Below are 13,136 nucleotides of genomic sequence, written 5' to 3' on the forward strand. Positions count from 1 at the left end.
CTTAAAAAGTCCTTGAAATTCAAATCAACCATTCGCATTGAAAGTTGTGTTCATCCACGATAAAATTGTTCTGAATCAAGAAATATATTTTTGAGGGTAGTCTACACACACACACCAGGCCCTGAGTAGTTTCCCCCTACATGTACACATATCCCACAGTCGGACTCACTATCAACATTCAAATCTCAACTGAAAACCCATCTGTTCAAACTCGCATATTCACTGTAACCTCTGCCACTGTCCTATACCCCTGCTGTTTGTTTGTTTTGTTATTTTTATTGTTTTTTGTTTTTGTTTTTTTTATCCACTTTTTCTCCCATTTTCTATATTTTCTCCCATCCCAATTTCGTATCATCCAATTCAACCCTCCCCTGTCACGAACGCTGTTTCTTGCCTCCCACAAGCCGGCTGCAATGTGGACTAAGTCATACATAGCACGAGTCCCCTCCGGTACTTGAGGTAACAGCAGTCGCATCTTTTCACCTGCGCAGCTCGATCTCTCAGTGGCGAGGAGTAACGCGTGGGGGGCTCACGCTGCCCCCGACACTTCCTGATTCTACTGCGCAGGCGCACGAACCGACCTGTGGGAGTCGCTGTCCACAACGCCCGATCCCAGTTTCCCACCCCCTAATACGGCCAATGTGTATTAGTATGAACGACCAGCTAAACTGAAAGCAATGTGGAGCGCTGGGCTCGAACAGGCGAGCCCAGCGTCTCAGCATTTGTGGCGAGCGCCTTGCCCACTACGCCACGTAGCCGCCCTTGTTATTTTTATTGTTATGTTTTTATACTTCCTGTTGCTTGTTTTATTGTTAACCTTGACTTTTAACTGCCTTGTGTTTTTTATTCTTATTTGTTCTATGATCTGTAAGGTGACCTTGGGTGTCCTGAAAGGCGCCACCAAATAAAATGTATTATTATTATTCAGATCTGTGAGCTGTCAAGACATATACTGTAGACTCCGCCTCTCACTCACTCTTTCACACACACACTCACTCACTCACTCACTCACTCACTCACTCACTCACTCACTCACTCACTCACTCACTCACTCACTCACTCACTCACTCACTCACTCACTCACTCACTCTCACTCACACACACACTCTCTCTGTTTCCATTACACCAACATGAACTGTATTGACAATAAGAGGCCGCTGATGTTGTGTCTGAACACATTATTGACCCGATAGCGTCATTGATCTGTTGACTGTTGTATTGCTTGGGCCATGAGTAGTTCATCCAGGCAGTAGGTCAGTGTGTCCATATCCCTCCCATCGTCTGGCTCCAATCGTCATAGAACTCCATAGCTATATGTTATAAAGGCTATAGGAGATACCGTATGTGTGCATGACTTCATGCCAACTCGTCAAAGGGAGCCACACGCGTGTTTCATTCATAATAAAGCACATTAATAGACGGTTGAATAAAAGATGATATCTAGTATAGACCTGTTCGCCGTATACGTCAGACTCGGTGTGCGCGCGCATCACCAGAGCGGAAAGGAACATAATCCCGGTCAGAACAACGGGGCAGACTACAATATATTTGCATTTGTTAGCCGTGCTAGCGATCTCTAAACTATCAATCCATGCCAAAGCTAGGTGTGTAAAAGGTGAAAGACTCAGAACCACACTCACAGCCGTGCCGATTTTTGGCAAAATGACATCCAGCCACTTTTGTTTGAAACGGTTTTTAGTCAGGGGAGTGTCATGGTTTCTCCATAGAGCTCCATTATACTGTTAGTCGGGGGAGTGTCATGGTTTCTCCATAGAGCTCCATTATACTGTTAGTCAGGGGAGTGTCATGGTTTCTCCATAGAGCTCCATTATACTGTTAGTCAGGGGAGTGTCCTGGTTTCTCCATAGAGCTCCATTATACTGTTAGTCAGGGGAGTGTCATGGTTTCTCCATAGAGTTCCATTATACTGTTAGTCAGGGGAGTGTCATGGTTTCTCCATAGAGCTCCATTATACTGTTAGTCAGGGGAGTGTCATGGTTTCTCCATAGAGCTCCATTATACTGTTAGTCAGGGGCGTGTCATGGTTTCTCCATAGAGCTCCATTATACTGTTAGTCAGGGGAGTGTCATGGTTTCTCCATAGAGCTCCATTATACTGTTAGTCAGGGGCGTGTCATGGTTTCTCCATAGAGCTCCATTATACTGTTAGTCAGGGGAGTGTCCTGGTTTCTCCATAGAGCTCCATTATACCTTTAGTCAGGGGAGTGTCATGGTTTCTCCATAGAGCTCCATTATACCTTTAGTCAGGGGAGTGTCCTGGTTTCTCCATAGAGCTCCATTATACTGTTAGTCAGGGGAGTGTCATGGCTTCTCCATAGAGCTCCATTATACCTTTAGTCAGGGGAGTGTCATGGTTTCTCCATAGAGCTCCATTATACCTTTAGTCAGGGGAGTGTCCTGGTTTCTCCATAGAGCTCCATTATACTGTTAGTCAGAGGAGTGTCATGGTTTCTCCATAGAGCTCCATTATACTGTTAGTCAGAGGAGTGTCATGGTTTCTCCATAGAGCTCCATTATACTGTTAGTCAGGGGAGTGTCCTGGTTTCTCCATAGAGCTCCATTATACTGTTAGTCAGGGGAGTGTCCTAGTTTCGCCATAGAGCTCCATTATACTGTTAGTCAGGGGAGTGTCATGGTTTCTCCATAGAGCTCCATTATACTTTTAGTCAGGGGAGTGTCATGGTTTCTCCATAGAGCTCCATTATACTGTTAGTCAGAGGAGTGTCATGGTTTCTCCATAGAGCTCCATTATACTGTTAGTCAGGGGAGTGTCATGGTTTCTCCATAGAGCTCCATTATACTGTTAGTCAGAGGAGTGTCATGGTTTCTCCATAGAGCTCCATTATACTGTTAGTCAGGGGAGTGTCCTGGTTTCTCCATAGAGCTCCATTATACTGTTAGTCAGGGGAGTGTCATGGTTTCTCCATAGAGCTCCATTATACTGTTAGTCAGGGGAGTGTCATGTTTTCTCCATAGAGCTCCATTATACTGTTAGTCAGGGGAGTGTCATGGTTTCTCCATAGAGCTCCATTATACTGTTAGTCAGAGGAGTATCATGGTTTCTCCATAGAGCTCCATTATACTGTTAGTCAGGGGAGTGTCATGGTTTCTCCATAGAGCTCCATTATACTGTTAGTCAGGGGAGTGTCATGGTTTCTCCATAGAGCTCCATTATACTGTTAGTCAGGGGAGTGTCATGGTTTCTCCATAGAGCTCCATTATACCTTTAGTCAGGGGAGTGTCCTGGTTTCTCCATAGAGCTCCATTATACTGTTAGTCAGGGGAGTGTCATGGTTTCTCCATGGAGCTCTATTATACTGTTAGTCAGGGGAGTGTCATGGTTTCTCCATAGAGCTCCATTATACTGTTAGTCAGGGGAGTGTCATGGTTTCTCCATAGAGCTCCATTATACTGTTAGTCAGAGGAGTGTCATGGTTTCTCCATAGAGCTCCATTATACTGTTAGTCAGGGGAGTGTCATGGTTTCTCCATAGAGCTCCATTATACTGTTAGTCAGGGGAGTGTCATGGTTTCTCCATAGAGCTCCATTATACTGTTAGTCAGGGGAGTGTCATGGTTTCTCCATAGAGCTCCATTATACTGTTAGTCAGGGGAGTGTCATGGTTTCTCCATAGAACTCCATTATACTGTTAGCCAGGGGAGTGTCATGGTTTCTCCATAGAGCTCCATTATACTGTTAGTCAGGGGAGTGTCATGGTTTCTCCATAGAGCTCCATTATACTGTTAGTCAGGGGAGTGTCATGGTTTCTCCATAGAACTCCATTATACTGTTAGTCAGGGGAGTGTCATGGTTTCTCCATAGAGCTCCATTATACTGTTAGTCAGGGGAGTGTCATGGTTTCTCCATAGAGCTCCATTATACTGTTAGTCAGAGGAGTGTCATGGTTTCTCCATAGAGCTCCATTATACTGTTAGTCAGGGGAGTGTCATGGTTTCTCCATAGAGCTCCATTATACTGTTAGTCAGGGGAGTGTCATGGTTTCTCCATAGAGCCCCGTCGTTATTCTTTTAGCGCAGCAGCTCACACAGGTCCGGGGTAACTTGGTCATGTGACTCAGTTGGTATCGCTGATTGGCTCCAACACGGTATGTTTGTATTAGGGCTGCACCGAATGTCATTATTATAATTTTTTTTTACATTCGAAGCTTCTATTGAAGTTTTCTAATGAAGCTTTGAATGTCTGTCGTCATATTTTATGACGTAATCATAATTTATTTTTGTTTGTATATATCCTCAAACTAAATCCTCTATTTGAATAAAGTGATTAATTTGATTAAATTAGTCATTTATTTTTTTAAATTAAATGAACTTTCTTTAATGAATATAACTCGTCAGTGTCGTCGACATAAATAATCCAATAACGGTTGGTACGAAAGTGACGGCGCGGATGCAGCCGTCATTTATGATAATGTTTTATTTACATTTTTATGACGAGTCATATACTATAATAGTATAATATTAGTGTAGCCTAATCTCTATCTGCAACTGTGAAGAAGAAAAACCCAAACGGAATGAATAGACACATTAAAAAAAAAAAAAATAATAATAATAATAATAATCAAAATCGAATGTCAACGTTATGAATGAAGCTTCGAAGCCGTCGCACCGCTATGGTTTCAGCAGGAACCACAGGAGAACACTGGAGGGGCGGGACGCGTGAACACTTTAGGCAACCAACATGCGCTTCCGCGTTGCTCTGAATTGCTCTGATTGGCCGAGCGCGCGCATGAGCCGCGACGCGCTCCTCAGAGGCAGGAACACTAAGCTCCCCCTTAAGCTCCAGGAGAGAGGAGAGGAGAGAGGCCCTCTTGACTTCCCATTTTTCTGATGAATACCCCCAAAACATGGAGGTCCCGAACGCATGGAAGTATTGATTGCGCCGTAACGAATCATTAAAAAAATATACCGTTAACTGGAATATGTTGTGCCTTTACACATATGTTGGATCATGACAAACCAATCAAAAAAATCGCGATTTACCCGGTGGCTACAACAACACACAGTGACTTGCAAACCGCAGTCACGTAAGGGGCTAGTAGTCACTGTGTGTTGTTGTAGCCACCGGGTAAATCGCGATTTTTTATTAGTTTGTCATGACAAACCAATTACATAATCCAATCAATACTTCCATGCGTTTGGGACCTCCATGTTTTGGGGGTTTTCATCAGAAAAATCGGATCCGGGATTCGGCTCCCATCAGTCGGGCAACAACTGCGGGTTTTCAGCCTCTCTCCTCTCTCCTGGAGCTTAAGGGGGAGCCGTGCTCGGCCAATCAGAGAAACGCGGAAGCGCATGTTGGTTGCCGAAAGTGTTCACGCGGGCGGGACGGATGCTCTCCTTGTTGGCCCAATCAGCTCAAGCTTATCCTGAATTACTTGCTCCATTAAAATGTCAGTTCTATTTTCACACGATATAGCTGCCGTGAAGAAGTGTCTTCATTACTTTTGCGTGATGGATATTTAAAAAGTGACCCCCCCGCTGTGACGTGTGTCGTCTCCCCAGACGCTCCTCGGGAGCCATGAGCCCGCCTCCGTTCAGCTCTGGGTCTCTTACAACCGACAGCCAATGAAAGCAGCCCAGTTCATGACCCGGCATCCAATCACAGTGAGTATCTCTCCTATACGAGGTGTTTGTATATTAATCGGTGCTGCTCTCTGGAAGAGGCTAACGAGGTCATCGAACCAGATAGTAGGCCTGTGGTCAGGAGATCTCTCTCTCTCTCCCTCTCTCTCTCTCTCTCTCTCTCTCTCTCTCTCTCTCTCTCTCTCTCTCTCCTCCCCCCCTATCTCTCTCTCTCTCTCTCTCTCTCTCTCTCCCTCTCCCTCTCTCTCCCTCTGTCTCTCTCTCTCCCCCTCTCTCTCCCTCTCTCTCCCTCTCTCTCTCTCCCTCTCCCTCTCCCTCTCTCCCTCTCCCTCCCTCTCTCTCTCCCTCCCTCCCTCTCCCTCCTACAGGAGTACTACATAGCGGACGCGTCCGAGGACCAGGTGTTTGTGTGTGTGAACCACGTCAACAACGTCACTCACCTCTACATCTCAGACATACAGGGCCTCTCCTTCTCCCTGTCCCTGGAGAACGTTCTGTACTACAGCCCGGAAGGGTCCGGCAGCAACACGCTCATCAGGTAACGTGCACGCTCACGCACATGCACTTGTGCACACACAGCCTTATCTTGAATGAGTCAGCTACCTGTTTGGGGAAGTGAGGGCCGCGCCCCCAGAAGCCACAAACACGGCCAGTCCCTAAGCCGCGCTGCAAACAACACCCCTGTGTCGCACGCCCTCATCTAGAAACCACACGAACGCAGTCTCTCGTGTCACGAATATAACCCTGTAGTGTGAATATAGTGACTACAGGGTTCACACAAGGTCCTTGAAGTGCTTAAAGTCATCAGCTCAGGGGAGTGTTTAATTAGCAGCAATCTGTTCTGTTGTTGAACATGTTACGTTAAGGTAGGTATCCGACGCACTTCCGGCGAGGACAGGAAGCAGTCATGAAATCGTTGGTCATTTTTTAACTAAAAGATTTTAACAAAATAAAAAGCAGCAGCACTATTGCATAACAGAGTCATGTTTGCTATGTATTTCTTTCTTTAGGGGAGTAGGACATTTGTTTCACAGTTTTAGCACGATGTTTTATAGATGGCCAGGTTAAACACAGGTTTTTGTTTTTTTAAGAGGGGGGTTTGATTTGATTGAAGTTTATTTCAAATATGCAACACAACAAACAAATATCAAGTACAGATATAGCCTTAAGCCGTTCAAATAAGAAATTGTAAAAAAGAAAAATATTTAAATAATAATCTAAAAGAACCGATAAGAGTATCGATAAAGCACCGAACCGTTAAGCAGTATCGATAAGAGTATTAGTATCGATAAAATCCTAACGATACCCATCCCTAGTGATAACGAGTTAATGCCTCCACGCCATAAAAACCTGGATGTCAACCAAATTACTGAAACTCAACAGCAAAAAGACAGCGCTCATGGTTGTGGCCCCCGAGGCACTGCTCGGGAAGGTTGGAGATCTCCTCCTCCACGTTGACGGCTGTTCCATCTCCCCGTCTCTCCAAGTCCGTAACCTGGGCGTCACCCTTGACTCCACACTTTCATTTCACTCCCACATCAAATCCGTCACCAAGTCTGCCTTCTACCACCTCAAAAACATCTCCCGTCTCCGACCCTCACTCTCAGACTCTGTGGCTGAGACCCTGATCCACTCATTCATCACCTCCCGGTTGGACTACTGTAATGGAGTCCTGTTCGGGGTACCCAGCAAAGCCCTGGACAGGCTCCAGTATGTTCAGAACTCAGCTGCCAGGGTTCTCACTCACACCAAGCCCTGGCAGCACATCACCCCCACCCTCATCCACCTCCACTGGCTTCCAGTCAAGTTCTGCATCACCTTCAAACTCCTGCTCCTCACCTACAAATAGAGCTGCCGCGGTATCGCTGTTACATCATGCCCACCGCAGAGTTGGGCTGAATACCGCATCACTGCTGTTTTTTATAATAATAATAAAGTACCCTGCTCTCGTTGGGCTTGCGGCTCTGCAGATATACCCTACTTCTCTGTCGAGGTTCCAAGCGACCCTATTGGGTACCAGAAAAGTCACATGAAACACTGCAGACCACTGATTGGTCAGAAGAGATACGCGTCACACGTTGGAGCGTCTTGCAGTGCTTTTACTTCCTGAATGTCAGCCATTGATCAGAGCTCACAGTCACAACACGGCTAATACGTTAGCTCCCACCGGAGACCGGAGTGGATTACCGTCGCTCCTCAGGGAACGAGGCATAATGATTTTACTGTAACGAAATGTTATAATAAAAGCCCTTCGTTCTATACACTTGTCTGATTGAAAACTTTATTAACAGACCGCAGAATGGGTACAACTCGGCACGCTCTGAGCAAAGAAAGGAACTGAGATATGAATTGAGTAACGCTTGCCTTGCTATGGTCCGGTAAATACGCTGATGTTATTGAACGTGTGTTAATGCCACAAAACGAATGCCTTTGTAATCATAAGTAGTAACGTTATAATAATAAGAAGAAGAAAGGGTCGGGGGGGTAACCGGCGGGCGCGCCGCTACCACCCCTGCCCGCGACACAGAGGGGAGACTTCGAATCCGTGTTTCACTTTTAATAACGAATGCGTGCTTGCCGAATCCCAAACAATATTCATGCTGCAAAGTCATCCTCTAAAGATAGACATTTAGACTAGAGGCAGGCTATATGCTATAAAGAGTAGACTACAAAAAAAAATGCATTCAAATTTTTTTTTGTGTGTGTGTGTGTGCGGTAATAACCGCAGCGGTAGGAAATATTTTGCAAATTTGTGCGGTAAGGAAAACATCAATACCGCGGCAGCTCTACCTACAAATCCCTCCATGCCCTCGCCCCCCGATACCCGTCTGATCTCCTCCACCAGTACACTCCATCCCGGAACCTACGATCCTCTGATCTAGGTCTCCTCTCCATCCCTCGCACCAGGTTACGGACTTTTGGGGACAGAGCCTTCAGCGTGGCGTCCCCTACCCTCTGGAACTCTCTCCCCCCCCAAATCCGCAACGCCCCAACCCTGGACACCTTCAAATCCGCTCTAAAAACACACCTCTTCACCAAGGCTTTTCCCCATCAGTTAGTTTAGATTAGGTCCATTATCCCTTACCTTCCCTCACCCCCCCTTTCCCCCCCCCCCTATTTTCCTTGCCCTATTTTTTGTCCCGATTGTGAAGCGACCTTGGGTTCTATGAAAGGCGCTATATAAATTTGATCTATTATAATTATTATTATTATTATTAATACCGTCACTATTTATTTTTTTATGCGCCACACACACGGGCCATCGCACCAGTGCTACTGAGGTAAATCCATTCATCGCACAGACTGACGTCAGTGTAGCACGTGCGACATATATCTTGCACTGTACAGCCCTGGTGGAGAGGGATGAAGAATAGGGCAGATACAGGAAAGAAGGCTCTGGCAGGATTGGATCCCAGGCTAACAGGGGTACATGTGGTTCCAGAGGTAGGGTCCTAACCACTACACCATCTCTGGGCACAGTGTGTCTTGCTCAAGGACACTTCGGCATGCTTCCAGGAAGAGCTGGGATCAAACCGGGAACCTTCAGATTACCAGACGACTGAATGCCAAAAAATGCATGTGTGTCCTATGTGTCACCCATCTCGCATGTGTGTGTTCGCTGCATGACGATGTAGCAATGTGCTACAAATAAAGACTTCTTCTTCAAAGTCCAGTTTCATATGACCTCACCTTCAGTGTCTCCACAGCCAGTCTGAGTGCTTTCAGCTCCTTCTCTCTCTCCTGGACTCTCTCCTGGACTTTAAGACTCTCCGCCAGCTGTTTCTGGAACAAATCAACGTAGGAAGAATAGTTTTAGTTAGGGACTTCATTTAAAGCTACACTAGAGACAGCTTTAGCTATAGTGTAAGATTGGCACCCTGTGGCCATGAAAGGCAATTGCATCTTGTTTAAACAAAACAGTAACAATGAGATCGCACTGGGTGAGGCTTGGCCATTGCACTTTGTTTGTGCCGACTCCTGTGAATGCAGATCAAAGGGCGTCTCTGGTGGTAAAAAGGTGAACCATTAACTCTATAGTTTACACACACACACACACACACACACACACACACACACACACACACACACACACACACACACACACACACACACACACACACACACACACACACACACACACACACACACACCTAATTCTTTATTGCAACATATACTATAACTGATGTGCCATACAGACCCTCATCTGCACATAAATGATATTTCCATTGCCTTTTTTTTTTGTTGATTTAAATGTTACTGATTGTGTTAAATGGGCATATAATATTGTCTCATATCGATCGCAGGCACCTGAATCGAATCGTATCGTATCGTGGCAGACTGTGTGATATCTGATAATATCGTATCGTTGTCCAAAGAATCGATATCGTATCGTATCGTGATGAAACTGGTGATTCCCACCCATACAGTACTGCTTGACCTTACCCCTAGAACCCACCTCACCCCTGCCCACTTTGACAACCTAGGATGGCTTAGAGTAGACGACAGAGTACAGCAACTTGCAATGGGCCTGGTCTACAAGATACACTACACGACTAAGGTACCCATGTACATGTCAAAATACTTCCCAAAGGTCAGTGAATACCACGACCACAACACCAGAGGGAGCTCTACGGGAGACTGCAATTCGAAACCCCTGTAAATGTCCTAACCCAACCCTCTCCAATGTACAGTAAATGTCCTAACCCAGTAATACACGAGACCCTCTTCTTAGTTGGGACCAAGTAAGGTTGTCGATAATCCAATGTACAGTTACCCCCTACCCCGCCTACCGATCCCCCCCACCCCACCACCTCCAATGTACAAACCACAAAACAAGGAAAACATAATACGTCATCTGCAATGAGAAATTACATGTGTTTCTGTCTCTCTTCATGTACATGGGGGGGGGGGGGGGGGGGGGGGTCAGTGCCAATATGCAAAATGAATGGCCTACTGACAATCAGAGCTATTTGTTGTTATTGAGTCTACTATTAGCATAAGTTACTTCATATTGCACACTGACCAAAAACTTCAGATTCAATCAAAGAAATGTAGGCCAGGAAAAAAGTTCTGAAATGTGTAGGAACACTGTATGAGGATTAGTATGGTTACTGGATAGCATTGGTATTATCGCACATAAAAAATGCCCTATGTTTAAAATGTTCATAGGACAAAAGGCTCAGGAAAAAAAAAACTTTTTTGAACTTTTAAAACATTTTAAAACAAACCTTTTAGTAAAGACTAAACACACGGAGGGGGGGGGGGGGGGGGGGGGGGTCAGTCCCGATACGCAAAACTGACAATCAGAGATATTTGTTGTTATTGAGTCTACTATTAGCATAAGCTGTTAGACAGCAGCTACAGGGTGAGCTGAGTTCAGTCACTGGACTGAACCTCACTATGGTGCAATAAGAGGGAGGGACCCTGTTAGTATTCAGTCTCCATTACACTCTGCTCTGTCTGCAAAGCCAGAGCCAATCACTGAGGGACACAGCAGAGATAGAGAGCCAATCACTGAGATAGAGAGGCACAGGAGAGGGGGGGGAGAGAGAGAGAGAGAGAGAGAGAGAGAGAGAGAGAGAGAGAGAGAGAGAGAGAGAGAGGAGAGAGAGAGAGAGAGAGAGAGAGAGAGGGGGAGAGAGAGGGAGGGGGAGAGAGAGGGAGATGGGGAGAGAGAGGGAGAGAGAGAGAGAGAGACAGAGAGAGAGAGAGACAGAGAGACAGAGAGACTTTTGATGTTCTTTATTAAAACATGTCAACTAAAAACAGTCAGTAGAGACACAAAAATCTCACGGCATCTTCATAAAAACAACACACACACACACACACCCACACACACACTCACCCGCACACACACACACACACACACCAAAAACTTTCAGCACATAAAACCACACTTGACCTTCAAATGCATATGTTCAGCCCCTCCTCCCCCACAGTACACATTGCATTCCCCAATCCCCAAGCATTCACGAACGCATCAACATTATGTCTCAGTGAGAAATACATGAACTGAGAGAGAGAGAGAGAAGAGAGAAGAGAGAGACAGAGAGACAGAGAGAGAAGAGAGAGAGAGAGAGAGAGAGAGAGAGAGAGAGAGAGAGAGAGAGAAAGAGAAAGAGAGAGAAAGAGAAAGAGAGAGAAAGAGAGAGATAGAGAGAGAGAGAGCAAAACATCCTCAAACTCTGCATGGAAAACTTCCCAGTTCTTCACCAAATCACCATAGGCAGACCTGGCTCCCAAGCGAAGACAGACTGTGCACCCACTGCACACAAGAAGAGGTGGAAACCGAGCTCCACTTCTTAACAACCTGCCCACTATACCAAGACATCAGAGACATATACTTCCCACAAATTGCAAACACCCAAAGAGAGTTTGAAGACATGGCATATAACTCAAAACTCCCATACCTACTGGGAGAAATACAACAATGTGCGAACACAGCAGCAAGATTTGTGAGCTGCTGTGGCAAGAAAAGGACATCCAACAGAATACAATACCTCGTCCTCGTCCAACACAACCTCCTCCTGCTGTTCGGCCATTGTACCCACGTCTCTCTCTGAAGGCTGTCTGCTGACAATGAGAGCAAAAACAGTTTCGTTTCCTCTGAAGAGGCAGTTGGAGAAGGGGAGGGACTTCCTGGTTTCTTCCCAGGGGGCGGAATTTAACTCAGCATAGAACGTTAAGAATGTCTTTGGGGTGGTTTTAAATAATATAGGATGCAGACAGTAAAGACAAAACTTAATGTTTCCATTATTTATTTGGTTTCTTACACCTCCAAGCACCACATTTCATGTAATACAGTATATACCGAGAACAGAAGTGATTGTTACATAAGAGGCATCATGTTTATAGCCTGTGTTACAGCGACACCTAGTGGTGCTCTTAAGATGCTGCATGTAAGACCGATGGAACCTCATGGTGTCTCTCTCTCTCTCTCTCTCTCTCTCTCTCTCTCTCTCTCTCTCTCTCTCTCTCTCTCTCTCTCTCTCTGTACCGGTCTGAGCGAGACGGCTGATGGGAAGGTGAGTGACGTCATGTCTCTACACACAGACACACAGCCTCACGGTGACGTCATGTCTCTACACACAGACACACAGCCTCACGGTGACGTCATGTCTCTACACACAGACACACAGCCTCACGGTGACGTCATGTCTCTACACACAGACACACAGCCTCACGGTGACGTCATGTCTCTACACACAGACACACAGCCTCACGGTGACGTCATGTCTCTACACACAGACACACAGCCTCACGGTGACGTCATGTCTCTACACACAGACACACAGCCTCACGGTGACGTCATGTCTCTACACACAGACACACAGCCTCACGGTGACGTCATGTCTCTACACACAGACACACAGCCTCACGGTGACGGTGGAGCAACGTAAAGGACCCATCTGATATTTTGCGCGCGGTGGAGGATTATTTCAATCTGGCGAAGAATGTGATTTAATTATGAGAGATACATGTTTGGATGTTGTTGCAAACAAGAGACCGATGA

General features: G+C 45.9%; 1 protein-coding gene across 1 annotated transcript in view; it reads right to left on the minus strand.

Moving 5' to 3' along the window:
* The window catches only part of LOC311243811 (tripartite motif-containing protein 16-like protein), a 45,059-nt gene extending 32,868 nt beyond the window's left edge, over positions 1-12,191 (minus strand). Inside the window, exons 1-2 of the mRNA XM_084333174.1 lie at positions 12,124-12,191; positions 9,314-9,406 (exon numbers count right to left, since the gene is read on the minus strand). Coding sequence (XP_084189300.1) covers positions 9,314-9,406; positions 12,124-12,165 — 135 coding nt within the window. The 5' untranslated portion in view covers positions 12,166-12,191. The remainder of the gene's footprint in view (positions 1-9,313; positions 9,407-12,123) is intronic.
* Between the last annotated feature and the right edge of the window lie 945 nt (positions 12,192-13,136).

Source organism: Notolepis coatsorum (genome assembly GCF_963971535.1).
Source record: "Notolepis coatsorum genome assembly, chromosome: 1".
NCBI lineage: Eukaryota > Metazoa > Chordata > Actinopteri > Aulopiformes > Paralepididae > Notolepis > Notolepis coatsorum.